General features: G+C 35.9%; 1 protein-coding gene across 1 annotated transcript in view; it reads left to right on the top strand.

Annotated features, from left to right (window-relative positions):
• The window catches only part of Anks1b (ankyrin repeat and sterile alpha motif domain containing 1B), a 973,033-nt gene that overhangs the window by 329,683 nt on the left and 615,379 nt on the right, over window positions 1-27,971 (top strand). The window contains exon 11 of the mRNA XM_013019014.1: window positions 9,430-9,566. Coding sequence (XP_012874468.1) covers window positions 9,430-9,566 — 137 coding nt within the window. The remainder of the gene's footprint in view (window positions 1-9,429; window positions 9,567-27,971) is intronic.

The following is a 27,971-nucleotide window of genomic DNA, read 5'->3' as shown; positions in this document are numbered from 1 at the left end:
TCCTTTTCATACATCCCCCGCCCCTCTCTCTCCCTGGTCGGTCATTGGGCCTGAACTCTAGGCCTGGCCACTGTTCCTCAGCTCTTCATCTCAAGGCTAGCACTCTACTACTTGAGCCACAGAGCCATTTCCGGCTTTTCTACTTATATGGTTCTGAGGAATGGAACCCAGCGCCTTATGCATGCAAGGCAAGCACTCTACCACTGAGCTACCTTCCAAGCCCTTTCTATCTTTTTTTAAATTTTAGTATCTAAACTTGGCAATATTATTTCCATTCACTTTTCTACACATACCCTGCACTTTAGTCAGGCTGGATTATTTACCATTCCCAAAACCCATATAGTACTTTCATGCCTCAGTACCATTTCACATTCTTTTTTTCTTTACTTGGAAAGATTTTCCTCCTTGAATGCTGTATGGCACTTGTTCTTTTATGGTTATATTTTCTTATTTACTTCCTCTGCCTACTCATAACCTATCTCCTGGTCCCTTTATTCAGTTAGTGACTTCTTTGTGTTTGCATGTGCCTAATATTTAGTACTATATAATTTTGAAATTTTGTTTTATTTCTAAATTTTTTTGTAAAGGTGTACAGAGGGGTTACAGTTACATAAGTCAGGTAATGTGTACCTTTCTATTTGATCAGTATCGCCTCTGCCTCATTTTCTCCCACTCCAATCATCCCTCCCCCTGCCAAGTTGTATATTACATTTCCAACATAGTGTCTAATATTACTGCTGAATTGGTTCACCCTTTGTCCCACTGTTTCTGTGCTCCCCTTCCCCTCCCCAAATCAGATAACTTATATACTAGACAAAGGGTACTTTATATTTGCTTTTCTACATTTTCCATTGTATAATCGATGGATTTCAAACAAGCCTAACAATTTATTCATCATTGCATCCAAATAGCAAACAACATTTAACATTACAATTATCTATTGTTGCCTAGCAAATTACTACAAAAATGGCTAAAAACAAGAAATGTTTATTCTTTCACTTAATCAGGAATCATGGAAGGACTTAGCTAAGTGTTCTTCACCAGGGTCTCATGAGAGTACAGTTAAGACCCTGACTGTAGTAATTTCCAGGCCTGATTCAGCTGAATTGTAAGCTGACTAATGTGAATGTTGACACCTTTTAGTTCCTATAAGTAGGAAAACACCTATTAGTAGGCTATTAACTGAGGGCCTCAGTTCTCCATGCCACAAGGGCCTTTCCATAAAATGATTCACAATATAGCTACTAGTTTTTCTCAGCACTAGAACTCAAGAAGGGAGAAAGAACATAACCTCAGACAGAAGCCTATATTTTTATAACCATTTCTCATCAGTTCTGTATTTGAAACAAATCAACCTTTGTTTTTAATTACACGGTGAGAAAAAAATTTCACATGTAATAGGAATATGGAGATGGAAATAACATTCTAGGTTTCTCATAAGAGAGAAAATATTTCCATGAAAAATATTTAAGACAAGGATCCACACTCTATGGACTACAAGTAAATCTTGTCCACTCGTTTTTATAGTTAAAATTGTCATGGAATACAGCCACATTCATTTGCTTACATATGTCCCTGACTACTTTTGTAGCCTTTTGGATACTTCCTCAGAAATGTTGTATAGTTATAACAAAGACTGCACAGCCTAAAATATTTACCATCTGGTTCTTTACATGAAAACTTTGTTAACCTCTGACTTAAGACCAATAAAATTATGCTTTATGAATTGCTAGACTATGAATTGAAATACTATGGCTTGATGATTATTCAAGATTTTTCATAATAAGCCATGTTTGGTTGCTCACACTTGTAACTCTAGCTACTCAATAACTAGAGATTCAGAAACTTGTAGTTCCAGGCCATTCTGGGCAAAAAGTTAATGAAAGCTGATCTCAACCAATGAAACAATTGAGCTCCTTATCACCTACTTTTCATCCTAGCTATATAGGAAACGAAAATAGGAGGATCGCAGTCTAGGCCAGTAGAGGCATGGATGCAAAACTCTATTCAGAAAAATAACTAAAACAAAACGGGCTAGAAGTGTGGATCAAGTGATAGAACACCAGCCTAGTGAGTGTGAAGTGCTGAATTCAAACTGTAATAATGTCAAAAACATCACAATAAGGTTTGTAACTATATGTATGTATACAAGTATGTACATATAATACAGTAGTAACACTAGCTAATTTTATTGAGCACTTACTTATGAACTAATATCTCTCTCATGTGCACATGCACACATACTTCATTTACTCTTACAACACTATGAGAAATGAAGAAGTCTTTGTCAATGAGGAAATTGAGGTTTTCAGGATTTCGGTTTGGTCTGTTTAATTTCAAACCAAAAATCTTTGTAGAGGGTTTTTAGTTCATTCATAAATGTTACATTAATCAAATCTCCTTTTTCCCAAATATATGACTCTTTCCCATCTCTCTATTTGTTGCTCATCTTATCTCCAGCCCTTGGAATTCCCTTCTCACACCTATTACTATATGTCTGTCAGAAACCTTTTTAAATAAGCATTTCACAATTGTGCTTTTTATGGTATACTGTTTTTAGTATGTGAGTGCAGGGTATAATGATCAAACAAAATTAACTGATGTGTCCATTGTCTCAAATATTTATCATTTCTTTATTTTGAGAATATTCAATTTTAGCTTTTTTGAAATAACTACTTTGTCAACTCTAGCTACTCTATCATACTATAAAATACCATAAGTTATTCTTCCTATCCAACTGTACCCTGTTCCTCTCCCTTTACTTATCCTCTTGTAACCATTAATTTGCCCACTACTTCTAGAAATCAACTTTTTATCTTCCACAGATATGTGGCTTCTTCTTAATTACCACTTGTTTCATATTACCTTCCCTGAATCCCCAGTCAGAAGTAATCTCAGCTTTATTTGTCACTTACATAGTAGTTACATATTTACATCATGGTTATGTCTCTGGTCCCCTTTAACTGTTCAATCCATGCTAGTGGTGGTAATATAAATATGAGATTGTACCATTGTGCATTAATTATTTTACTTTTGTAGCATATCTTTCTTCCAAAAGCTTAATATGCTACTTTTTCCCTAAGTTTTCCACAGAAACTGACATAATACATAATCTAATGTGTATTAAGGATATCTAAATTCATTTCAAACTGAAACTGCAAGTTCATTTAGCAGTTTTCTATAAGCAGTTTTTTTGCACTTTATTTTCTTTTATCACCAGTGTTTGGTAACTGCAGATTGAGCATGGACTGACATGGACATACGCTACCATGTTGTAAAGTTCTCTGGGTAATTGGTTAAATAATGAAATCAAAGATGTTTTAGGAATAAGCAAACTTCTTAAGACTCTTACATATCTCCTAGCTCATCTAGAACATTTTTCATTTTGATTTTTTTCAAATGGAAAGATCATGGGGTTATAAAAGCCATACCACCATTCTCTGCATTATTAATGGTACATGGCTTCTAGTGAACTATATTTTGCTTTATCCATTTTATTTTTAAAAGATTGCTTTGAGCTAAGATCTACTGAAGAGATAAAAACAAATATGAGTTTATGCCAAAATATAACCTAGTCTGGAAAAGATCCTGAACAGTGTAAGGTAGTACATAAACTGTCAGTACAATAGTATAAAACCTTGGATATAAAAGATAAAGAAACAGACTTTTCTAAACAATTTAACATGTGATTATCATGGTCTTGTACTATATATTAAATTAATTTAAGTTATGGTGAGGAATCTTTGGACTAATAGTATATATGGAGTTTAGCTTTTTTTTAAAAAAAAACCTTAATGGAAAAACTCCTGTAGTGATTACTCCTGTGCTGATTAATTTTATAATGTCAACTTACCTGGCCCATAGAGTACTCACCCTTTTGGGTAAACATTATTCTAGGTTTGTCTGTGAGTTTGTTTTTAGATGAGATTAACATTTGAATGGTAGACTGATTGAGCAAACCAATTTGTTCTCCCTGCTGTTGCTGACCTTCTCCAGTCAACTAAATAGCTAAGGCCCACGGCCTTGAGTATGAGGAATCTCCTGCTCCTGCTTGTCTGCTTGGATTGGAACATTGGTTGTTTATTTCTGCCTCTTGGCCTTGGGACTTGGCCTTTGAGACAAAACTTTCATGGTCAGCACTCCTTGTTCTCAGTGCTTTGGCTTCAGGCTACAATTACAAACTGGCTGTCCTGAGTTTCTAGTTGGTCAGCAACCTATCTTGAGACCTCTCAGCCATCAGAAAATTGTGTGAGTCAGTCAATTTTCCAGAGAACCCAAACTAATACAATTTCTCAAGGGATCATCACATTTTTCTGGAATTGAATTCCATGCTAATATCTAAAGATTCTGGTCTCAAATCTCACCCAAGTACTCTGGAGCATCTCCTTTTATCTTTTCTTTTTTTTCTGGAGCATTTCTATGGATAAGTTGCCTATAAAGCACTCATATTAATTTTGTGTCTTCCTTGTCAGGATGTCTTTCATCTTCCACATTTTGTTTAATTATGATAGTACTGCATTTGACAGCAGAAAAGGAAATGTTTATTTTTTTTAATTACTATATGTCAGATAACACAGAACTGCTTTCTCATTTTATCTGTACACATAGGTCATTAAGAATGGTTATTAAGCATGGTCATTTTTATAATTTAGGACACTAAAATACAGAAAGGTTAAATAAAGTGTCTAGTCAAACACAGGGACACTTTTCAGACTTTACCATTAGGTATTTGAATGTAAATTTTGATGAGTTTTTAATTAGCATATCTTAAGAGAGATTAGTAATATATGTAAAATAACGTTAAATATATATATATTATATATTGCTTTAAAAGTTTGACAATAAGAAGCACAAATTTGTGCTTGCCTTGAGCTGAAGAGCACAGGGACAACGCCCAGGCCCAAAGTTCAAGCCCCATGACCAACCAAAACAAAACCAAAACCCAAAACAAAAAAACAAAAAGAAGCACAAATTGGATGCTGAAACAATAGGACAGGGGTGTAAGAAGGAGAATAATAACAATAGAAACAGGCTTTTTAGATACTGGAATTATTAGATAAGATTTAAAAAATCTTTAGAAGTTGTTCTATCAAATTATACTCCAGTATCTGTTAATCATTCTTTCTATACTTTTACCCTTTCCTAGATATTTCAACACAAAGAAATGATGTTTGAGATGATTCATGTGCTAAGTACACTGATTCTTACGCATCAGCTACATGTATTAAAATATCACACCATACTTCAAAAATATATTAAATTATTAATTTCCAACTAAAATTTAAGAAAACACTTTTAAGCCAGTCATATAGTTACATACCTGTCATCAGAGCACCCAGAAGGAACATGAATTTGGGACTGCCTAGACTTTTTAGCAAGACCTTGTCTCAAAATATATAGAGAGATTCTGTTTATTTATTTATTTTTTAATTTTATTGTAAAGGTACAGAGGGGATTCATTACATAAACCAGGTAATGAATACATTTCTTTGGAAATAGTGTCACCCCATAAATTCCATTTTAACACACATATTCGGAACACAACTACATTTGTCATTTTTAAATAACTAAAAGCTAAGCTAAAAAATGTTAAGACCTGCTTTCACTGTATTTGATGTTGGTATAATTTGTGGAGGGGAAAGGCAAAAACAAATCGCTTAACGAGGGATACAGGTGGACCCATTGCAACAATGAGATGTACAAGTCCTTATGTCGAAAAACGAACTTTACAACTTTGGTGGGGGTAAGGAGGATCGGGTGGGGGGAGGTGAGGGAGTATGGGAAGGGATGCGAAGGGGAAACAAACAGGAGGCAACAATGCTTGATAAGAAATGTACTCGTTATCTTGCCCATGTAATTGTAACTCCTCTGTACAATATTCTCACACACACACAAAAAAATGTTGTTAAGGACCAAAGAATACAAACTAGTATTCTTTTTTTTTTATTGTGAACATACCATACAATTACATGAGCAAGGTAATAAGTACATTTCTTATCAAGCATTGTTGCTCCTCCTTTGTTTCCCCTTAGTAAAGAAACAAATAACAATTTTAGAATGAAAAGCATAATTAAAATTTAAAAGGGGTTTCATAGACTAGACACAGTGGAACCAAGATAATATAGACTATAGGAAACAAGTAAAAGACTATTCTGAATAGAGAGGTAAATGAAAAGTACAACAGAGAATAAATAAACAGCATAAACTTTTTCTAACATTGTTTCATTGGAGTCCAACAGGAGAAACGAGAGAGATAGGGCAGAGACAATATTGGAAGTAAGAAGGTAAAGAATGTATGCTCTTCCCAAGCTTTTCCCATTTCCACATGAAGATACTGTTTTACTAAAACTATAATTATTTTTGATAAACCTATCTTTCATTAACATTATTTTAGGACATTTTTAGATTTATAGCAAAATTGAGTATACATACAGAATTCTAATATACTCCTAGCATCACCATCCACTGCCAATACCCCTCAGTAGAGTAGTACATTTGTTACAAATGATAAAGGTTATATTAATGCTTCATTTTTATCCAAAACCCATTGTTTACATAAGGTTTATTCTTGGTATTATACATTCTTTGCGTTGGACAAATGTGTAATGGTATTAATACACCAAAATAGTCTCCCTACCCTGAAAATCTTTTGTGTTTTTCCACCTCATTCTCCCCTCCACACATTCCCTGACGAAAGATTCTTTTACATTTATCTTTTTAACATAATACCTGAAACTTATCTACCCCTCCACCCCCCACACATATAGGTGTTTTCATATATGGTTGAACGAATGAAAGAATGAAGGTAGTAATTGGAGAGAATTAGGACATCATATCATTGTCTTACCAACTGGTGTTTTGTCTGCTTTAATATTTATACTTTACTATGCCACTCGGAAGATTATTCCATCTACTCTGACATATCAAGTCAATACATATTGTCTATTAAACATTTTTTAAAAATGTGCCCTAGGCACTTTAAGGTTTATTTTATGATTGATCTACTTAATTCAATGTGTTATACTTGAATTTTGTTTCATGATTCCTGGTGAGATTGAATTGTATTTTTATATGGCTGGCAATTTTATGGGAATTCATCCTCTTGATTTTTATGAGCAAGAGGTGCCTTCACAAAGTACTGCTGGTTTATAAAGAATTCATAGTTTTAGCTTTTTTGCCTCTTTTTAGCTGCCTAAGACAGAAAATTATTGGGAACCAATTAAAAACATAATAGAGAAGTAAACTTTTTACAGATTTGAGTTTGCAACAGCTTTTTTCTAAAAAGCTATAGAGAATTGCCAAATTATTGTTAAAATAATATATAACATTTCTATGTGCTAGCAGAAGTTATTCATAGAACATTTACCATCCTTTTCCAAGTATTTAAACATTCCAAAACTGGTGTTATTTTGTTTTAATATAAATTTAAGAATAAAATGTTACATATAATGTTCATTTTCAAGGTATCTTTGTTTTGTCTTTTTACACAAACTATTTTTGAATCTTTTCATTGTCTTTAAGTGGTTGTACAAAAGAGTTGCCATTCAACAAGGCAGCTTATAAATATAGTGCATCTTGATCAGTGTTACCCCCTTCAGCACTCTCACTCAATCTTCTGAACCCATCCCTTCTTCTCTTTTAATTTTAGGTTCTGTATTGAATTGTTTTTTGCCATGTAACAAAACAGCTTATTTAAGTATACAATGCACCTTGATCTGTGTGATCCCTTCAACATCTTCACCCTCCCCACTCTGATTTACCCCAGAAATGGAAAGAGTTTGAAAAAACTGTATTAAGCCAAATAAGCCAGACCCAGAGAAACACATTGTTTTCCTTAGTTTTGTAGCTAAAATGTGCCTATAAATCTATAAGTAAACATATTGGATTGTATGCAAGTGATTACAAACGAATTAAATGAAGTATAATAGACAGTATGGAGAGCTCAAATAGTGTAATTCTCTAGAAAGACTAAGTCAAAGCCCAACAAAATAAGTACCAGGAAATGGATACTTGCAAGAGAGGAGAATGAGCCAATGGGATAGTGGTAGAAGAATGAAGGGGGAAGAATGCAGGCAAGAATTCATTGTATATACAACAGAATTAAAACGATTTCTTACTCCCATAATCAAATACTAGGCGAGATTTGAAATTTTATTCATTTAATATTGACCATATATGATGATCTTTTATTTTTGCAGCTAAAAATGTCTCTTGTTTCCTTTTTTTGGAGTTCATTTCATAGATTATTACTTTATATGATCATCTGCACATAGCTATTGAGCTTTTGTCGACTACTCCTATGTATATCCTCCTTTGGTTTCAGTGTGTGAATGTCTAGAGTCCTATATAATTTATCATGTCCCATTGTGTGTACATATTTTAATTATTCCGTATGTTTACTTGTAGATTTATAGGCACATTCTAGTTACCAGAAATGAGAGAAACCATTTGGGATAGGCCTGAGGACCAATGAAACAGAATAGAAGACCCAGAAATAAGCCCACAAACATATAGCCACCTAATATTTGATAAGGGAGCTAGAAACACAGGCTGGAAGACAGTCTCTTCAACATATGGTGCTGGCAAAATTGGCTGTCTTTGTGCAGAAAACTGAAGCTAGATACTCACATATCACCTTGCACCAGATTCAACTCTTCATGAATCAAAGACCTCAATGTAAGGCCATATGCTGTGGAAATATTACAAGAAGGGATAGAGGAAACCCTAGGCCTTTGAGGCATGGGGTGAAACTTCCTAAATAAAGATCTAGAATCACAACAAATCAAAGAAAGACTAGGTAAATGGGATTATATCAAACTGAAGACCTTCATGACAAAGGATATAGCTAGCAAGATGATATTCTTATCTAAAGTAGTGAGTTTGTCAGTTTGCACAAAAGACAGTTCTTTGTGAAAGTTCCATTCATTAGGGATGCTCTTCTAAAATTTCTAAAATTTGAGGCATTTCTGGGAAAAGTTATTTGAAGGGGCTTGAAACTGGCCTTTTAGGAATCAGGGAGCTATGAAATTCTTACTTAGTGAAGACCAACACTGATTAGAAAAATTATGAGTAAAACTTTGGTCCAATCATATTGTAAATTCATATTCCTTTTTACTAAAATTAAATTTTGTTCATATCGTAGTTGTAGTCTGAAGAGCTATGATCGATTATCTTTCATTATGAACTAAATTATATTATCCTTTCTCTTTAGAACAACATCACTGGGTATAACATTTATCATCTTAAAAGAAAACAAAACATTGAATAAATATTATCTTTAAAATAGACCACTAAGCATGTTCTTCATTATGATCTTCTAATTGATACCAATTTTTCATTGAAGTCAATTTGTGTGCAGGAAGTAATTTCAAGTCTTAAAAAGGTAAACCGAGTGATTTAGTTCATGACAAGTTCTGTTTTCATTCACAGATAATTCCTCTGAGGTAGCAATTATTGCTCCAGGAACTAGTAACCATAGAAACAGTTCAACAGGTCCAACACCTGACTGCTCACCTCCATCCCCCGATACTGCCCTCAAGAATATTGTAAAAGTCATTAGACCACAGGTAAGTGCAAACAATGACATTGTCTGCATGGTAATGTATTGTTTTTAAATCGATGCAGATTCATCACTTACTTTGCAACGCCCAGATTATTATATGCGATGCAATGTATTTTTTAAGTTAAGAAACTAAAAAGAGGCAGATTGCGTCCCATGAAGTTGACAATAGACACTGAAATAAATATTAGCTGTTGGAAAAGTGATCTTGCATTTATAAGAAGAAACAAGAGAAGTTTAGAAAATGGCTATTTCATATTTTTCTCTCACAACATTATTGAGTTGTTAAAGTGTTCTGAGGTTTCCTATCATTTTTTCTTTATTCTTTTGGTCAAGCTGCATTATTTGTGCTCATTTTTATTTACCATTCTGCACCAGTGTGTGTGTGTGTGTGTATGTGTTTAAATACATTTTTCTTTAAGTGTTCTGTTCCTTATGGTTTCTAATAATATTCTCTGTTTGGTATTACACCTCTCATTGCTCCTTATTTTCTCCAGTGTTCCTCTCTAGTTTCTCTACCCTTTGTTCTTTTTTCCATTTCTGTCATTTGTCTGTATGGGTTTCTTTTCTTCCCCCTTCCTTTCAGTTGGATTTCCCAGTAGGCGGTTTGCAGGCAAGCTTTAGAAATATCATTGGGACAAGCTGTTCTGTGATATTTCATTGAAAAATAGCACTTATAAAGCTGTTTGCATTACAATTTTGCCAACAGATGGACCCAGAACATGGAATTGTTGGTGTCTCAACCTAGCTCATTCTGAATGGGCTTCATCACATGTAAGAGAGAGAGAGAGATTAGGACCCTATCAATGCCATTTACTCTACTGAGACATATAGTATGAATATGACCCTTCAGACAATCTGTAGGTCAAATTTGTCTTTTAAGATTGTTTAAGTGAGCAATGAGTTGTCAAATATCTTACCTCCTCTAATATAACTAATTTGGGATAATTTTATTATAATCCTAGATTCATCAGTAAAATGGTATTTCAATTTCACATGTCCACTATAGCATGTAGAATACTTCATGCAAACTATTTCACTCACCTTCATCATTTCCAAAAGAATTTATAATCTAGTGTTGTAGATAAGGTTGCTGCTCTAAGAGGCTGTTCTGTCCAACTGATTCTGAGTTTCTAGTTCTCTTTAGTTTAATAGCTATCTTTTCCAGTTCTGTTCAGAAGTTGTACAGCTTGATACATCTTTATGAGTATAGAACTTATAAGTAAAAAGTTGTTTAGACACAGATAGCACTTTATAGTACCCTATAATGAGGAAGAAGGTGTTTTTTAACATTCCCTTTCTTTTCAGAGAAATTTGATCTATTTGATTCAAGAAATACATCTTATCATAGGGTCGGATCTGGAATGTCGCATGTGTTATCATTGGTTCGCATCCTATAAGGATATTGCTACTATTGTTATGAATTTATTATAGTTTCAGCATCTTAAAACTATTTGGGAAAGACAATATCCTATATAAGATAAGAAAATTCATCACTAAATATTGATATAGTCAGTAATACTAAGTGTGCTTCCTTCAATGAAGGAAAAGCAGATGTGTATGAGATATTATTCCATAAATCTTTCTCTGCATTATTTTGTTTTATCTCAATTCAGGTTAGTTTATTTTGGTAAACTTTAATTAAAGCCCGAAACTCCACTTTTTACTCTATTCCTTGGTTCTCTCTGTTCCCTTTATCATTCTTGACATGCTTGATGGAGCTTCACATTCATTGTAGAGAGAAAGAAGTAGACTATTTCTGTGGACATATTATAATAATATTGGGGACAGGACACGTGGTTTTAGAAAATAATTTGGAGCCCAGAGGGTCTATACAGAGGTTTTATGAATAGATAGAATAAAAAACTCTCTCGTGTGTTCTGACAAGTATTAGGTGTGTTAATGGTGAAAAGTATTGTAAGCTCCTGTCCCAAAGAAAGATATTGGTTAGCTTATATACACTTATACAAGTGTATATTTTCATAGCAAGTTCAATTTTCTAAATCTTGTAAAGTGTTTGCTAATCTTGCTGAAGTTTGGGTAAGTGAAGTAAGTCAAGTCTCTTACCACAATGTTAGAGGGCTTTTGCCCTGCACTTAACTAGGACTGATGCAGATATCCTTGAGTCGCAGACACATGCTGTTAGGTAGCCCTGCACATGGCTCTGAGACGTGTGTGTGTGTGTGTGTGTGTGTGTGTGTGTGTGTGTGTGTGTAACCTTATGTGGCTATCTTGGCCAAATGACACTTTTGTCAGAGAGATTATACACAGGTACCATTGTTGTACAGGATGTTACTCCTGGAGGATAGGAGGCCATAAGCTGCCACAAGAGGGCAAAGGGCTAAATACATAACTGATGGACAGAATGTGAGCCTGTGGAGAGTGTACTGTTGTGGTTGATGAGTTTATGTACAGGAAAGATTATGAATAAAAAGCATGACCCTCCAACTTCACTCTGCCTAGCATCTTTCTATGTCCTGTCCAAATTAAAGGGGAATCAGAACCTGTAACATACTTGCTTTCTGTCTGGGACTGTGAAGAATATGAAGCTAGTTTCACTTGTGGGTATTCAAGTACTTTTATTCCCATTTAGTAATTAGAAACTAATGAAGTTGAACTTATGAGTTCACTTTTGAAACTGGTAATAATGCCTGTAATCTCAGATACCTAAGAGGCAGAGATGGGAAGATCATAATTCAAGGACATGGGCATTTTGGAAAACAAATTATGAAAACTCTCCCTCAAATAACAAGCTTGAGTCCTAGCTGCTCTGGTAATACAGATTATTGGTCTGAGGCCAGGAAACAGACAACCTAAAAATTAAAGCAGCAAGAGCTGAAGGTATGGCTGAAGTGGTTGAGCAGTTGTTTTCCTTTCAAGAGAAAGGAAAGAAAGAGAAGGAGAAAGGAAGGAAGGAAGGAAGAAAGGAAAGAACAGAAAGGAAGAAAAGAAAAGCAGGAAGGGGTAGGAATGAGAGAAAAGAAATGAGAGAAGGAAAAGAACAAGTGATGAGCCTCAGAAATAAAAGTATAAAAGCAAAATGTGTGGTTTTATATTTTCTGGGCATTAGCTGATGATTTTATCTTTTATTGTGGGAAGAATATCATTGAAGAGATGAAGCCTGAACTTGCATCTTACCCACTGAAAATAAATGTGGCTTAAGTAGCACAACTTGGACTATTCTTTTATGTTCATATTTTCCTTTATCTAGCTTACTTTTTCTATACCTGTGAATGGAGAATAGCTCTCATAACCAAAGAATTAATTCTTGTTTTCAGTATGAGATGGTACTAGTTTTGCATCGCATATGTTTCTGATTAGTGTGTTAATTACTTAAGGCTACAGACTTTCCAATGCTTTGTCAGGTTTGTTTTTATCTGGAATATTTATTAACTGGCTAAGTCACAGCTGTTAGTTCTGAATCCCTGTTTGATCTTTTCACCTTTGTTTCATTGGGTTCTTTCATGTTTTTAAAATCCTCCAGACTGTGAAACATTTTATTTTTAATTAATAGGAACTAAAATATTTATATGCTCTCAGCTTCTCTTTGTTTCAATTATACTAAACCTACAAGATTGATTTTCTCTATTTAGAAGAACCCACCAGCTGGGTTCCCTTACTTTTACTTGAAAATAGAATTATTTTTACATTTGAAAAAATACTTGAAGATATGTGGAAAAATTATCCTTGAAATAAATATTAGGTTGGTCTATTGTCATATGAATTCTCTTCTTTCTACTAAATAATTACATGTTACTTCACTTGGGTTTTTATTTTTAAGACTGAACCCAGAGTTTTGGATCCCAGGCTCAAACTCAAGAAGTTCCACTTGTCAGGTCTGACCATTAACCCCTGTATGCTAAATAAAGAGACATGGGGAAGGCAGATTAATTATATCGCACCCACAAGAAGACAATACTTTGTCCTGGAGATATAAACATTGGCCTTAGATTAAATGGAGGTGAGGGGAAGGTTGGAGGAATGGTTTGCAGAGGTGATAACCAGGTGGTTTAACAATCCACGGTCTCAGGATTGCGCAGATGGGGCCTTACTGTAGTTATTGACACCTGACAGGTAGTCTGGCCATTACTCCATTCCAAAATGGCTGTAAAGTAACTGGGAAGAGAATGACTCAGGACACAAACAGATAATGGAGAAGTCTGGAATGCCTAACTTTTATCCTGTTCCTAGTTAATTCATGGGCAAGTTAAGGAGTCAAAGTTTCTCTGCAAAATAAAGCAGTTTTTAGTACCCCTTTCAAATTGACACGTAAAACTGTAAACTGTACATATTTGCTATGGACAACAGGATGCTTTAAAATAAATAAATATATATATATACATATATATAATATATATCATGAGATAGTAAATCTAGATAATTAATAAACATATTACCTCACAGTTACCATTTTTATGGTAAGAACATGTAACACCCATCCACTCCCATTAAAATTTTCAACTATTACTGACATCAGCATAGTACAATAAATGTCTTGAACCTATTCCCTTAACTATAAATATGTATCCTTTGACCAACCTCCTCTCCATCTTAATTACCCACCCTCTGTTCTGTACTTCTATGAGATCTACTATTTAGATTCCGCAGGTGAATGAGATTATTCTGTATGTATCGTTCTGTGCCTGGCATGACATATCACCTCATTCCTTTCAAAATGGCTAAGGTTAACAAGTCTTGGAAGAGAGGTGAAAAAAATGGAACTCTTCTACACTATGAGTGGGGATATAAATTAGTATGGCCACTGTGTAAAACTGGAAAACTTAAATTACACCTACTATATGATTGATGTACTATCTGATCTAGCAATCTCACTGCTGGGTATATAGCTAAAGGAACTGAAATCAGTGTGTTGAAGAGACATGTGTACTTCCTGCAGAACTATTCACAGTAGCCAAGATGGAGAATCAATCTAAGTCTCTTATTAGTGGATGAATTGCTAAAATGACCAACTACTTAAATCACACCTGTAGTTCTTTATACTTTTAAATTTGTGTTTCAGATAGAGAAAAACAAATGGTTTTGCCTTGGCCTGCTTTGACCTATGATCCTCCTACCTCTCCCTCCCATGTAGTTAGGCATGGCACCACCACACCTAGCCCCTTTCTCTCTCTTTCTCTCTCTTTCTCTCTCTCTCTCTCTCTCTCTCCCCTCCCCCTTCCTCTCCCTCTCCTCCCCTCTCTCCCCCGCCTCTCTGTACTGTACTGGGGATTGAACCCAGGGCTTTACCTAGCTGAGTTTCTAAGAAACTGTCCAACAGTTTTTGAAAATATTCATTTCATTGTATAATACTAATGACAGTAAATTAGAACTTCAATTTTCTATAGTCACAATTTCCCTAGTTTTCTCATTTTTTTGAGGATTTTAGTTTGCTTCTTGTCTAATCTTAATGCTTATGATTTATTTTTTTTGTAAAGATACTGTTACAGTTAAATGAGCAAGGTAATGAGTACATTTCCTATCAAGCATTGTTACTTCCTCCTTTGTTTTCCCCCACCATCTCTTCCCTCCCACCTCCACAACTACACTCCCTGGGTTCGATTCCTCAGCACTACAAAAGCAAAAAAAGCTGGAAGTTGCACTGTGGATCAAGTAGTAGAGTGCTAGTCTTGAGCTAAAGAGCTGAGGGACAGTGCCCAGGCCTAGAGTTCAGGCCCCATGATCGACAAAAAAAAAAAAAAATGCTATGAAGTAGGTACTTTTTCTTTATTTTATAGATTGGGCCTGAGGCTTTAAAAGGGCCGAATATTTCTATCAGTGTGACATAGTGACTGATTGAAAGAATTCTGGTTTCCTATCATCTTCCTATTAATGCTAATTGGCTCATTATGGAGAAAATAATCAAGGTTATATGTTTATATTCCAGAGGGATGAAATTTGAGAGAATAATAGGTAGGCAGAAAAGAAAAATAGAAACATAGTCAAAGATACCCTAAAGGAGAGAACCAAGGGGTAACTATATTCTTAATCTGACACTTGATAAAAGCTGTCTGAGAAGAGAAGCTGAAAACAAGAAAAAAATAATTATAATAGAAAATGATCTTACGTGAAAGAGAGTGGAGAAAGGAGATAGGGTCTATGGTTCCCCCAGATAATTGGCCCTTGATTTCCACGATTTTTTTCCCTAGATGGTTTGCTTTTATTTAACACTTCTATTAGGTTTAAGTGTCTGCATCTGGTTTGCTTTGCTTATGTATAACACTTTTGTTAGGATCAATTCCTCACACATTACGTGGTTTTGGCCTATATAAGCTTTGAACTAGCTTCATTTGCAGCTGCTAGTCTTTCACACAAGAGTCCACTAGCAGTCTCCATATCTCCAATAAAGACTCACAATTTGGCCTCTTAAGTGTTGTCTTCTCTGTTTCTTGTTACTGAGTTTCCTTACAATAAGAGGAGTTTAAAAGAAAAAACAAGAATTGAGAAAGAAGTCAATGTGACTGACCAAGTTACCATTATTAGTCAAAGAAACTTGAATTTCCTAGCAAACTTGAAGAAAAATAATGGTTAGACTTCATGCAAAACCAATTAAATCAATCTAATGGCAAGTACAGATTCTTCTTGACTTACAGTCGAGTTATGACCTGATAAACCTTTGTCTGGTGAAAACATCAAGTCAAAATGCATTGAATATTTATTGAATTCACTGAATACTTACTCTGCAGAACAGCATGGCTTAGCACCATAGTTCTCTGTAGAGTATTGCCACTCGTGATTGTGCAGCTGACTAAGTTTGCCATTCACTGTCACTGCATAGTCTCTGGAGAGCCTATTATACCACACATCACTAACCTTGGAAAAGATGAAAAATTCCAACTTTGCAGTCTGGTTTCTAATACATATTTTTATATTGTTTGATAGAAACTTCAGATTTTAAAAAATATATTTGCAAGCCTTCTAAAATTCCCTTAATGACTTGAATCTACCCCAGATAACAACAATTAGGTATTGGGGGAGGGGGTCCTCCACCTCTAGTATTTCTCTTTTTGGAGTCATGAATATAAGATAGGCACAGGAAGTAAACTCCTGGACTTTGGGACGTATGTAGGCAAATGTTAGGGTTGTGGTCAGACTGATCTAATGAAGAAGAGGGAAAAATCAGAATTGAGTTTAAATACTTTATGCACTGTAACATCTATTAATTGATAAAATAATTTTCAATCTTGCCTTAGACCATTTCTACTGCTAGAACAAAACAAATGAAACTGGATAGTTTGCAAAGAAAAGAAACTTATTTTCTCATAGTTCTGGATGCTGAGGACTCCAGTATCAATAAGCTGGCAAGTCTGGTTGTCTGATGAGGACTATATTTTATAAGATGGCACAAAATGCTCCCTCCTCCACAGGAAAGGACCATGTGTTCTTTCATGGTAAAGGGACCGACTTCCTCCATCAAGCATTTTTTTTATAAAGGCACCTAATCCCATTACAGTGATTTTATCACTAGAGGCCCTACCTCCTAAAACTGATAGGCTGGTGGTTAATTTTCAATATGCAGTTTTAAGAAATAAAAACATTTAAAGTATGGCAAGTCAGTGTGTGTGTGTGTGTGTGTGTGTGTGTGTGTCTATGTGTGTGTGTGTGCCATTCAAGTTATATGCCAGTAGAATATTGCTCATCTTCATTTCTCTTCCCTTGATGAAATCCTTCTGTCTGAATTCATCCAGAAATATGAGAAAGCTGGGAGCTGGTGGCTCATGCCTATAATCTTAGTTACTCAGGAGGCACAAGATCTGAGGATCACAGTTTGAAGCCAGCTCATACAAGAAAGTCTGTGAGATTCTTATCTCCGGTTAACTACCAAAAAGCCAGAAATGGAGCTATGACTCAAGTGGTAGAGTGCTAGCATTGAGCAAAAATACTCAGGGACATTGCCCAAGCCCTAAGTTCAAGCCTCAGCGCCAGCATAAAAAAGGAAGGAAGGAAGTAAAGAAGGAAACAAGAGAAAATAGTTGTTACTGATACGTTCCACATATAAAACAAGTTTATGTTCTATCCAAAGCATGGAATACAAGTCTATTTTGTGCCCAGATTGCTACTGATAATAGCAGATTGCTAATATGTTTGTCTATTTTATTATTCAGGTTTTTCTTCCACATGCATAAGAATATCAGTGGATGCCAGTTTTTCGCATGTCTTTTTCCCTGGAGCATTTCCAGGCAGTATGCATAAGAATGAATAGATGAAAACTTCTGTGGAAAATTTTCCTTGAAAAATACAATATCCAGAAAGTACAATCAGAATTATTGCTTTAAATATCATGACAGACTAAAATTTGAAATCTAATCTCATCTATCCCATAGGAACACTTCTTATTGATTATACCAAGTAAAGTTAAAATTCTTCAGTTAGTTCTGCCTCTAAATCCAAGGGAACCTATGTGTGTATATAATGAATACTATACCTAATATGTGACTCTGAAGGAAATCATTTTACTTGCTAATCTTACCTGTTCTACAGTCCTAGAAGATAGTTGTGAAAGTACAATGGCACATACCATTTTCGATTTATTCACTTACTCACTAAGCATAGTTGAGTGATTACCATATGATGGGCATCTTTTATATTTAAATCTATGATTTAATTATAAAAGGGACTAAAATATGGATTCTATCCCAAAAAGAATCTTTAAGGAGCTGTGAGACTCAGCTCTAAAAATACTATGTAACATTTTTTTCCCTAATGGAGTTCATTGATCAGACACCTAGGAGCCATCTTAGACCTCTTCTTTTCTCAACATTCATTCTTTATGTACTCATCTCATCTAGAGCTTTAAGTACTATCTATATGACAATTACTACTAAATTTATCTAGCCCTAACTACTTCTCTGAACTTTAGAGTAGCCAGTGGCAATGGGATAATAACAATAATAATATAGGATAATAATAATATAGCAATAGACTTTGTATTTCCAACAATTTCTTCAATTCCTTTCTATCTCTCACACCCCATATCCAGTCCATCAGAAAATCTTCTAGGCCAACAGCATTCAAAGTATGATTCAGGACTCCTTGACTAGACTATGTCAGAAAGTCTGTGAGGATATTAGTTATTTCATAACAGTACAAAGATATTTTTTCCACATGAGACCTAAATGGAGTTTTTCAGAAACTCTACAATATGAGTTGTATGAGCTCTGATGGTTTTATAAAATAGCTTGGGATTAATTTTTGTGTTTTATGTGTGTTGGTCCTGGAGCTTGACCTGGAGCTTGTGCACCATCTCTGAGTTTTCAAGGCTAGTGCTCTACCACTTGAGTCATAGCCCCACTTCTAACTTTTGGGTAGTGAATTGGAAATAAGAGTCTCAGGGATTTTCCTTCTTGGGCTGGCTTCAAACAGCAATCCTCATATCTCAGCCTCTAAATAGCTAAAATTACAGATGTAAATCACTTGTACCAGCTCTCAGGATTAATTTTAGGTCCAGTCGTGGAGCCTGAACTCTGGGCCTGGGCACTGTCCCTCAGCTCTTCAGCTCAAGGCTAGCGTTTTACCACTTGAGCCACAGTGCCACATCCAGCTTTTTTCTTTTTACTTATGTGGTGCTGAGGAATCGAACCCAGAGCCTCATGCATGCAAGGCAAGCTCTCTACCACTGAGCCACCTTACCAGCCCTCAGGATTAATTTTAATGTATTAAATATTAACACATATGACCCACATATACAAAAATTCTTGATAATTCAATAATTTTTAAGAGTATAAAGCTAACAAGATTAAAAATTATTCTTTTATTTAAAATTACATCTTGAATTGTGCCCCTCTTACTATTTCATCTCTATTATTTTTTTTTTTTGGTCCAGTTGTGGGGCCTGAACTCTGGGTCTGGGTGCTGTCCCTCAGCTCTTCAGCTCAAGGCTAGCACTCTACCACTTGAGCCACAGCGCCACTTCCGGCTTTTTTCTTTTTGCTTACGTGGCGCTGAGGAATCAAACCCAGGGCCTCATGTATGCAAGGCAAGCGCTCTACCACTGAGCCACCTTCCCAACCCTCATCTCTATTACTTTTATAAAGTCATTAATATCTTTTACCTGGAGTAATATCTCCTCCCTTGTTTTCTGACATTGACCTTCATTCCATTATTGTCCTTTTGCAACTCAACAGCTAGTCACATAAATCAGATCACGTTCTTTACATGCTCAGCTTTCTAAGCACTTCCCATCTCAGAGTAATGGTGCATGCCATCTATAATTGACTATTTCTTTAACCTTTTAAGCTACCTACTGCCATTTTCCACCTATCTTGTTTTACTGTAGTTGTGCTGCCTTTTCTGAATTTTACCTGAGGTAAACTAAACAGTTTCTGCCTGGATTTTTTTCTACTTAACCATTATAGTTTCTGTAATGTCCTTTTCCCAGACAGTGTTCATTTTCATCCTCTAGGTTATTATGCTTAGGCTGCCTCATGAGAAATGCTTTTTTTTTTTTGACTGTTGAATGTAAAGTAGCTACCATTCCCCTTGTCTCCTTTATGCTATTTTCCCTTATGACATTTTCTATTCCCAATGCCTTTCTTTCCAACTTGAATGGAGAATGGGAAATATATACTTACATTTGTTTAAAAAATTAAATCTTCGGGCTGGGAAGGTGGTAGAGTGGCATAGTGCTTGCCTTGTATGCATGAGGCCCGGGGTTTGATTCCTAGGCACCACTTAAGCAGGAAAAGCCAGAAGTGGCATTGTAGCTCAAGTGGTAGAGTGCTAGCCTTGAGCTAAAGAGCTGAGGGACAGTTCCCAGGCCCAGATTTCAGGCCCCACTACTGACAAAAAAATTAAATACTCAGTCCTAGCACCTAGACCACCATCTGAATGCTCAGTAAGTATCATAGTTTGTTAAACAGGTGAGTCAATTCAATTCTCTGGAGAACATACTCAAATTGGATTTTATATTTGAAAAGGAGTTAGTAGGTAGAGTGGCAAATATATAATACAGGCAGTAGGATAGAATGAACAAAGTAGTTATAGTCTTTTGACGTAGTACCATGTTGAATTCCATTCTGCCATTCTAATAAATCACCTAGGTCCCAACCTGATAGTCTACCCTCCTCTGCTAAATCAAAATATATATCTCGTTTTATTAGTGATTATAGAAAAATGGTTTTCATGGTCAAATATATTGGTTAGGTACAGGGTTAAACACTTTTTCTTACTAAAAGAATTTTCAGAACCTTCTCTCACTATCAACTCTGGAAGCCCATTAATATCTTTCATAACTAGTGATCTGCAAAACACAATTTAGGAAGCATGATCCAGGGCATTTCATATGCTCTTTTATAACTGACCCTACCAATTCCATTATGGTTGGATTTTTCTGCTGTCTTGCACAAGTGCACACTATTGAGAAATGGAATACCCCAATTCTGAAACAAATGTGTTCTTTATTTGTTGCAAAGTAATATCTGTCTACCATCTTCTTTAATGCTCTGAGCAGTCCTTTGAGTTTTATACCCATTATGATAGTGCCATTATGATTTCAATTTTTTGTACAATGAAAGATAAAGTATACTATATATTGATTATCTTGAAAATTAAATTCTAAATCAATGTTGTTAAATGTATAAAATTGAAAAACAAGTCATTAGAAGAATCTCTGTTTTCCCATTTAAGATAGTGCTCTTTTAATATTGTCCTATTTTACATTGATTGGATTTAATTCATTACATTTTCTTAAACACTTTATTAGACACTCTGAGGAATATTAAGCATTTGTTTAGGTTTAGGAGACAAATTAACTATATCCCTTCTTTCTCTCCATTCGAAGGCAGTTAGGAGATGGAATACAGGAATTCGGAAATTGAAATCAAATGTTGTATTTTTATCATTGATTGAATTCCAGATGTGTGACTGAATGTGCTTGCTTTAACTGTCCTTTAATTAGACACATTCCAGTCACTAACAGCTAGATAACCTATGAAGTGATTTTACCATAGAAGAGCAGTAGACATATTCATTGTGTTGACATTCTTGCTCTGAAGTGGTGGTGAACAGAAGCAGCAGCAATGAGTGTGCTTAGTTACCTCCCCAAATTCACTTTACAGTTAAGTAACTCTGACTCCTTAGAGGAGAGTGAATGAAGATGGAAGGTATAGGTCAAGAATGCTATTCTAATGGAATTCTTTCTTGCAGAAACATGACATTATAGAGGCTCAACCCAAAAGTGAGATGATAACATACCTCATTTGATCAGATAACCCCAGGTATTTGGAAAATGAGACTTTCTTGACATCAGAATTATTATAGTTTTTCAAAAAAAAATCTGTCCACCCTTCTTCATGTCAATTAATTGCACCACCATCTACTTAGTTACGCAAGGCAAAAATCTGAGTTACCCAAGACTCCTCCCTTTCTTTCTGTCTCTATATTTAATTAGCCTCCAAAGCATGTCCGTTTTGCTTCTTAATTTTTTTCAAACAATTTCTTTTTTCCCATTCCACAGCAACTGTTTAAATTCTTTTGACTTTTCTACTACAATTGCCTTTAACCTTCAGGATATCATTCAAACTCCTGACTCAGGCAATATTCTGAGCATGGAATTCCTCTTTGTGACCACCGTCCCCAAATTATGCACATCTTAGACCTCATGTAAGTCTTCAGGTCATCAAAGGAAACATGTTCTTTTGGTGGCACTGGGGTTTGAACTCAGGGCATCGTGTTTGCTAAGCAGATGCTCTACCACATAAGCCACTCCAACAGTTCATTTTCCCTTTTTTTCATTGGTTAGTTTCAAGATACAGTTTTACTCTACACCTAGGCTGGCCTGGACTGTAATTGTTTGTGCCTTCTTTTGTCATTGGAATGTGAGACAAGCACCAACACTCCAGGCCATTGTTGGAGATGGTGTCTCATACACTCTCATGTTTCAGGGTAGCTTCAAATCATGATCCCCTGATCTACAAATCTCAAGTAGCTATGATTACAGTGATTATAATCTCATGCTTACTCTGCTTCACTTTTTTTGATACATTTCTTTTTTTGTTTTTGTTTTTGTTTTTTGTCGGTCATGGTGCCTGAACTCTGGGCCTGGGTGCTATCCCTCAGCTCTTCAGCTCAAAGCTAGCGCTCCATCATTTGAGCCACAGCACCACATCTGGCTTTTTCTGCTTATGTGATGCTGAGGAATCAAACCCAGAGCCTCATGCATGCGAGGCAAGCACTCTGCCACTGAGCCACCTTCCCAGCCCCACATTTCTTTATCTAGTTTACCTCTGACTCAGGATAAGATCCACGTACCAGTCAAAATAACCCTTTTCATCCTGTCTTCCGTGAGTTGCCCTTATGCACTCATGTATTTCAATCATATTTGTTGTATTATTCTATCTACAAGTACATGCAAGTAACCAATAGATAGAAATATTTATAATAAATGTAACTGGTTAAGATGTTAGTATTTAATATACAGAGAACATTTATAAAGACAACATACCATGGAGAATAAAACAGTCAAAGAATATAAATGCCTATTTTAAGAAAGAAAATGATGCATATCTAACAAACAAAAGGAAATATGCTTAATAACACTGAGGATGAAAGAAATGAAAATACAATGATAATATTTTACTTAAGAAGTACTCAAAGCTTTATGAAAAAGTGAACATATGTCCTTGTGCTTGGCAAGCATGTGGTGATGTGTGATGTGGTGATGCAGGCGTCGACTAGTGGTCCCAAAGACTGATGAAATGTTTACATCTCAGTATTGGACAAAACTAATACTATTTTTAGTCTAGTAATTTCCCCTCACCAATGAAATGTTCAGGAAGTGAAAATTATCGGTAAAATGTATGCTCTGCAGAAGTAGTTTAATAGCAAAAAAAGAGAGAGGAATAAAATCTTTAAGTTAGAATTGAGGATGGAATATCAAAAACATTAAATAACCTTTGAAAGTTAATCTTATAACATGTAATAGCAATTCATTGAAGGGTATCTTCCCTTCTTTTTTCCTCCCTCTGTGGTCCCTTACTGTCTCCAATTTTCCCTCTGCCAAATCAGATAGAGGTGGGCTGTCTAAAGAGGGTTTCCTGGCTCCCTGTGGGGAAATTCTAGCAGAAATTCCGAAAGTTTCTACTTACAGAAATCACTGCAGCTGCTAGGGCAGCTGTTGTTAAACACTGATAAGTCTATGTGCTGTATTTTCTTTCAACCTTACTAATTCCTCTTTTCCTTATCTCTACAAATAACTAATGCATCAGAGGTGCTCTGCCAGTCTTTTTTTGGGGGGAGGAGGGGTTGGTCCGTCATGGGGCTTGAACTCTGGGCCTGGGTGCTGTCCCCTCTGCTAAGTCTTTTCACTGTAGTTGGAGATACTGTGATTATGTTAGACTATATTATGTTTTAACCCATTATTGTTTATGTTTTCAGTTGGGGCTCATTTATATTAAATCTTGCTGTAATGAAAGAATACAAATACTTATCCTTTCTTTACTTTAAAGAAGGTATTGTCCTAGTGCTTCATTTACATTATCTTAATTGATCCAGACAACAATTTTAAGGGGCAGATCTTCATTTCTCAGATGTAAATACTGAAACATAAATACTGCTGTATGATTTAAATCCATTTCTGTCTTGCCCCAAATTTGATTCTGTCTCCCAAATAAGTGTCAATAAATTTTACCTACAAGAATTGGCAGGAAATTCAGGAATTTGTAGAAAATAAACCTTTTACTGTTTGACTTTAGGATACAAATGAACTGAGTAGTTTCTCAATTTTTCATTTATATAAAGGTGGAAACTGGGACTTTCGAACTAGGAAATATTTCAGAATTTAATGAATTTCTTTATAGGAAGTGCAAACAATTTCTATGTATAAGTTATTTTCTTAACATTTGCTTTTTGTTTATTCATTTTTGGTGGTACTGGAGTTAGAACTCAGGGTCTTGCATTTATGGAAACTTTTATGAATGGGCATTTTGATAACTGTTTTAGATAAATACTTGGGAAAAAAGAGTTGAAATCATTATCTAAACTTAATTTTTAACAAAATCTCAGGTTTAGCTTTTAACCCTAGTTTCTTGGACTTGCTTTGAAGCTGGCCTGAGCATAAAAATTTACAAGACTCCATCATACTCAATGGCTGAGTACAGTGGCAAGTGTGTGTTATTCCAGCCAAGGGGAAAATACAGTTAGTGGACACAATGGTGAATGCCTGTCAACCCTAGGGACACTGGGAATTATAAGTAGGAAGACTGAAACCCAGGCTAGCCTGGTCCTAACGCAAGAACTACCTCAAATTTAACCACTATAAAAGAGTTGGGCGATGTGGCTCAAGTGGCAGAGTATGTGCGTAACAAATGTAAAGCCCTGGGTTCAATCCCTAGTACCACCAACAAAATTACTAATAATAACCTCTATAATTTTATGGCATCACTTATATTTTTCTCCAAAGGAAGTTTATGTACTTATTCATCCATATAAGTGTTAGGTTTTTAAAAAGAGGTAGCCGAGTAAGAACTGCACCAGCACGCACGTGGTATTCAGGTAAGGGAGTAGGTTTATTCAGTAGACCTGCTGGGACCAGGCAAGGTTGGCACTCCACGTGGCTGGGAAAGGCCTGGGAATGAGAGAGAACTGGGAAAGAGAGGAAAGAGCTAGAAAAGAGCAGAGAGAGGGGTAAGAATAGTAGCACTCACGTGGTATTCAGGTAAGGGGTAGGGTTATTCAGTAGACCTGCTGGGACCAGGCAAGGTTGGCACTCCACGTGGCTGGGAAAGGAAAGAGGAAAGAAAGGAAAGAGAGAGAAAAGAGCTAGAAAAGGAAGAGAGAGCAGAGAGCTAGAAACGAACAGAGAGAGAGCTAGAATAGAACAGAGAGAGCAGAGAGCTAGAAATGAACAGAGAGAGAGCTTGAATAGAACAGAGAGCAGAGAGCTAGAAATGAACAGAGCCTGCACTAGGCCTTATCTAGGGTATGGGCAGGGAAAGGTGTGGCCACATCAAATTCAGATGTGACCTCAGCGAATGCAGATGTGACCTCTTCCAGGTGTCCCAGTTGCCTAGGTAACGCAGGTACTGGGTGGAGACTTTGCTGCGAGGAGGGTGGAGTCTGCTAACCATCCAGGAACGGACCTTACAAATGGGAGATGGAGTCTTGAGGTTTTTTTCTGAATGGATTGGGTTAAAATGTTGAGCAACCTTTGTCCAGTGAAGCTTGATTCAATTCTTTTTTTTGAGTTTTAGCAAGGACTTTAGTATAACAGAATTAACAGGGGGAAAACAAAACAGAAAAAGGAACATTTCCTGCTCTCTATGCAGGACATGGGAATTAAAGCCTAGTTTGATTCTTGAAATGCAAATAGAAATTTTCTCAAAACTATTAACTATTTCTACATATACTGGTTAAAATCAAGGATAAATGTCTGTTTATTTCAAATTGAATTCATTATCCAATGATATGTTGTCCGAAGGTAGTGAGTTATCACAATTGATTGTTCACAGTCAGTTACAGATTGAACTCCTTGTTCTACACTCTTCCCCCCTTCTCACTACTGCACTTGACTACTCAGCCACATGGAGTGCCAACCTTGCCTGGTCCCAGCAGGTCTACTGAATAACCCTACCCCTTACCTGAATACCACGTGAGTGCTACTATTCTTACCCCTCTCTCTGCTCTTTTCTAGCTCTTTCCTCTCTCTTTCCTCTCTTTCCCAGCTCTCTCTCATTGCCAGGCCTTTCCCAGCCACGTGGAGTGCCAACCTTGCCTGGTCCCAGCAGGTCTACTGAATAAACCTACCCCCTTACCTGAATACCACGTGCGTGCTGGTGCAGTTCTTACTCGGATACCTCTTTTTAAAAACCTAACAATAAGTACTTACAGTTATATTTCTGGTTTGACCCTTTATTTCTTTCTTACTGTTTCATTGCTTGGTGATCACCCTCATGGCAATTGCATTTATAAATAATTAAGGAAAATAAATTTAAATTAACATTTTTTTATTTTTTAAAAAAAGGGCCATATTGTTTCTATTAGGAAGACATATTTTAAATAATTACTTACAGTCTAAAACAATCAATACAATTAGAAAATAGGCAAAAGGCAAAGTAGCATTTTGTTGTAGAGGATGTACAGATGACACATACGCCCATGAAAAGACCAATGTCATAAATAAACTGAAGCCACAATTATCTAGCACAACACCCCTATCAGAACAGCCAAAATGAAAAAACAGTGCCAGCACTAGATGCTAGTAAGACCAAAGAAAGTCCAGGCATTAATGGCAGAAGTGCAAAGCGGTAAAATGATTCTGAAAAAACAGTTTGGCAGTTTCTTAAAACATTGAAACATTAAATTACTCTTCTAACATTTGTACTCTTTTCTTGGGGAGGGAGGTCCAGTTGTGGGGCCTGAACTCTGGGCTTGGGTGCAGTCCCTCAGCTCTTCAGCTCAAGACTAGTGCTCTACCACTTGAGCCACAGCACCACTTCTGGCTTTTTTTCTTTTTGCTTATGTGGTGCCGAGGAATTGAACCCAGGGCCTCATGCATGCAAGGCAAGCACTCTACCGTTGAGCCACCTTCCCAGTCCTAACATTTGTACTCTTAAGAATTAATCCCAGGTAAATGAAGAACATTTACTAAAAAAAACCTATACACAAATACTTATAATACCATTACTCAAAAATAGCTGAACACTGGGAACCATAAAGTGTGACTGATTAAACATTCGTATGGATTAAATATTACCCAGTAAAAAAGGAACAAGCAACTGATACAAACAAAAACGTGGATCTCCAGAAAATTAGGACTTCCAGAAAACTGATGAGTGAAAAAAAGCCTTTCTTAAAAGATTAAATAAACATGACTCCATTTATATCACATTCTTTTTTGTTGTTGTTGGTCATGTGGCTTAAACTCTGAGCCTGGGTGCTGTTCCTGAGCTTTTCAGCTCAAGATGGGCACTTTGTCACATGAGCTATAGCACCACTTCGATTTTCTGGTGGTTAATTGGAGATAAGAGTCTCATGGACTTTGCTGCCCAGGCTGGTTTTGAACAGCAATCCTCAGATTTCAGCCTCCTGAGTAGGTAGGATTACAGGTGTGAGCTACCCATTATATTTTTGATTTGAAAAATCACTAAAGAAACAGACAGATTCACAGATTCATGCTTTCCAGGAAGGAGTTAAGGATGAGGAGGGGGCAGGAAGAAAGTACCTGTGGAAGGTCACAAGTGGACTTTGAAGTTATAAAATGTTCTCTCTTGATAGTAGTGAGGGTTATTTGTCAGAATTCATCAACTATCTGTAAAGTAAAAATGTTGTATTTTATATATCTAATACTTCAAAAAGTTTACTTAAAATATTTTAAAAACATTTAAGAATTATATATATATTTATTTATTTTTATAAAGTGGGAAAACCAAGCTGTCATTAGCCAGAAGTGAGGTTTAGTGAAAATTTCCCTTTAAATGTA

Source organism: Dipodomys ordii, unplaced genomic scaffold, assembly GCF_000151885.1.
Source record: "Dipodomys ordii isolate 6190 unplaced genomic scaffold, Dord_2.0 Scaffold3, whole genome shotgun sequence".
Classification (NCBI taxonomy): Eukaryota; Metazoa; Chordata; class Mammalia; order Rodentia; family Heteromyidae; genus Dipodomys; species Dipodomys ordii.
Note: the sequence above shows the minus strand (reverse complement) of the source record. Positions and strands in the feature narration are given on the sequence as shown.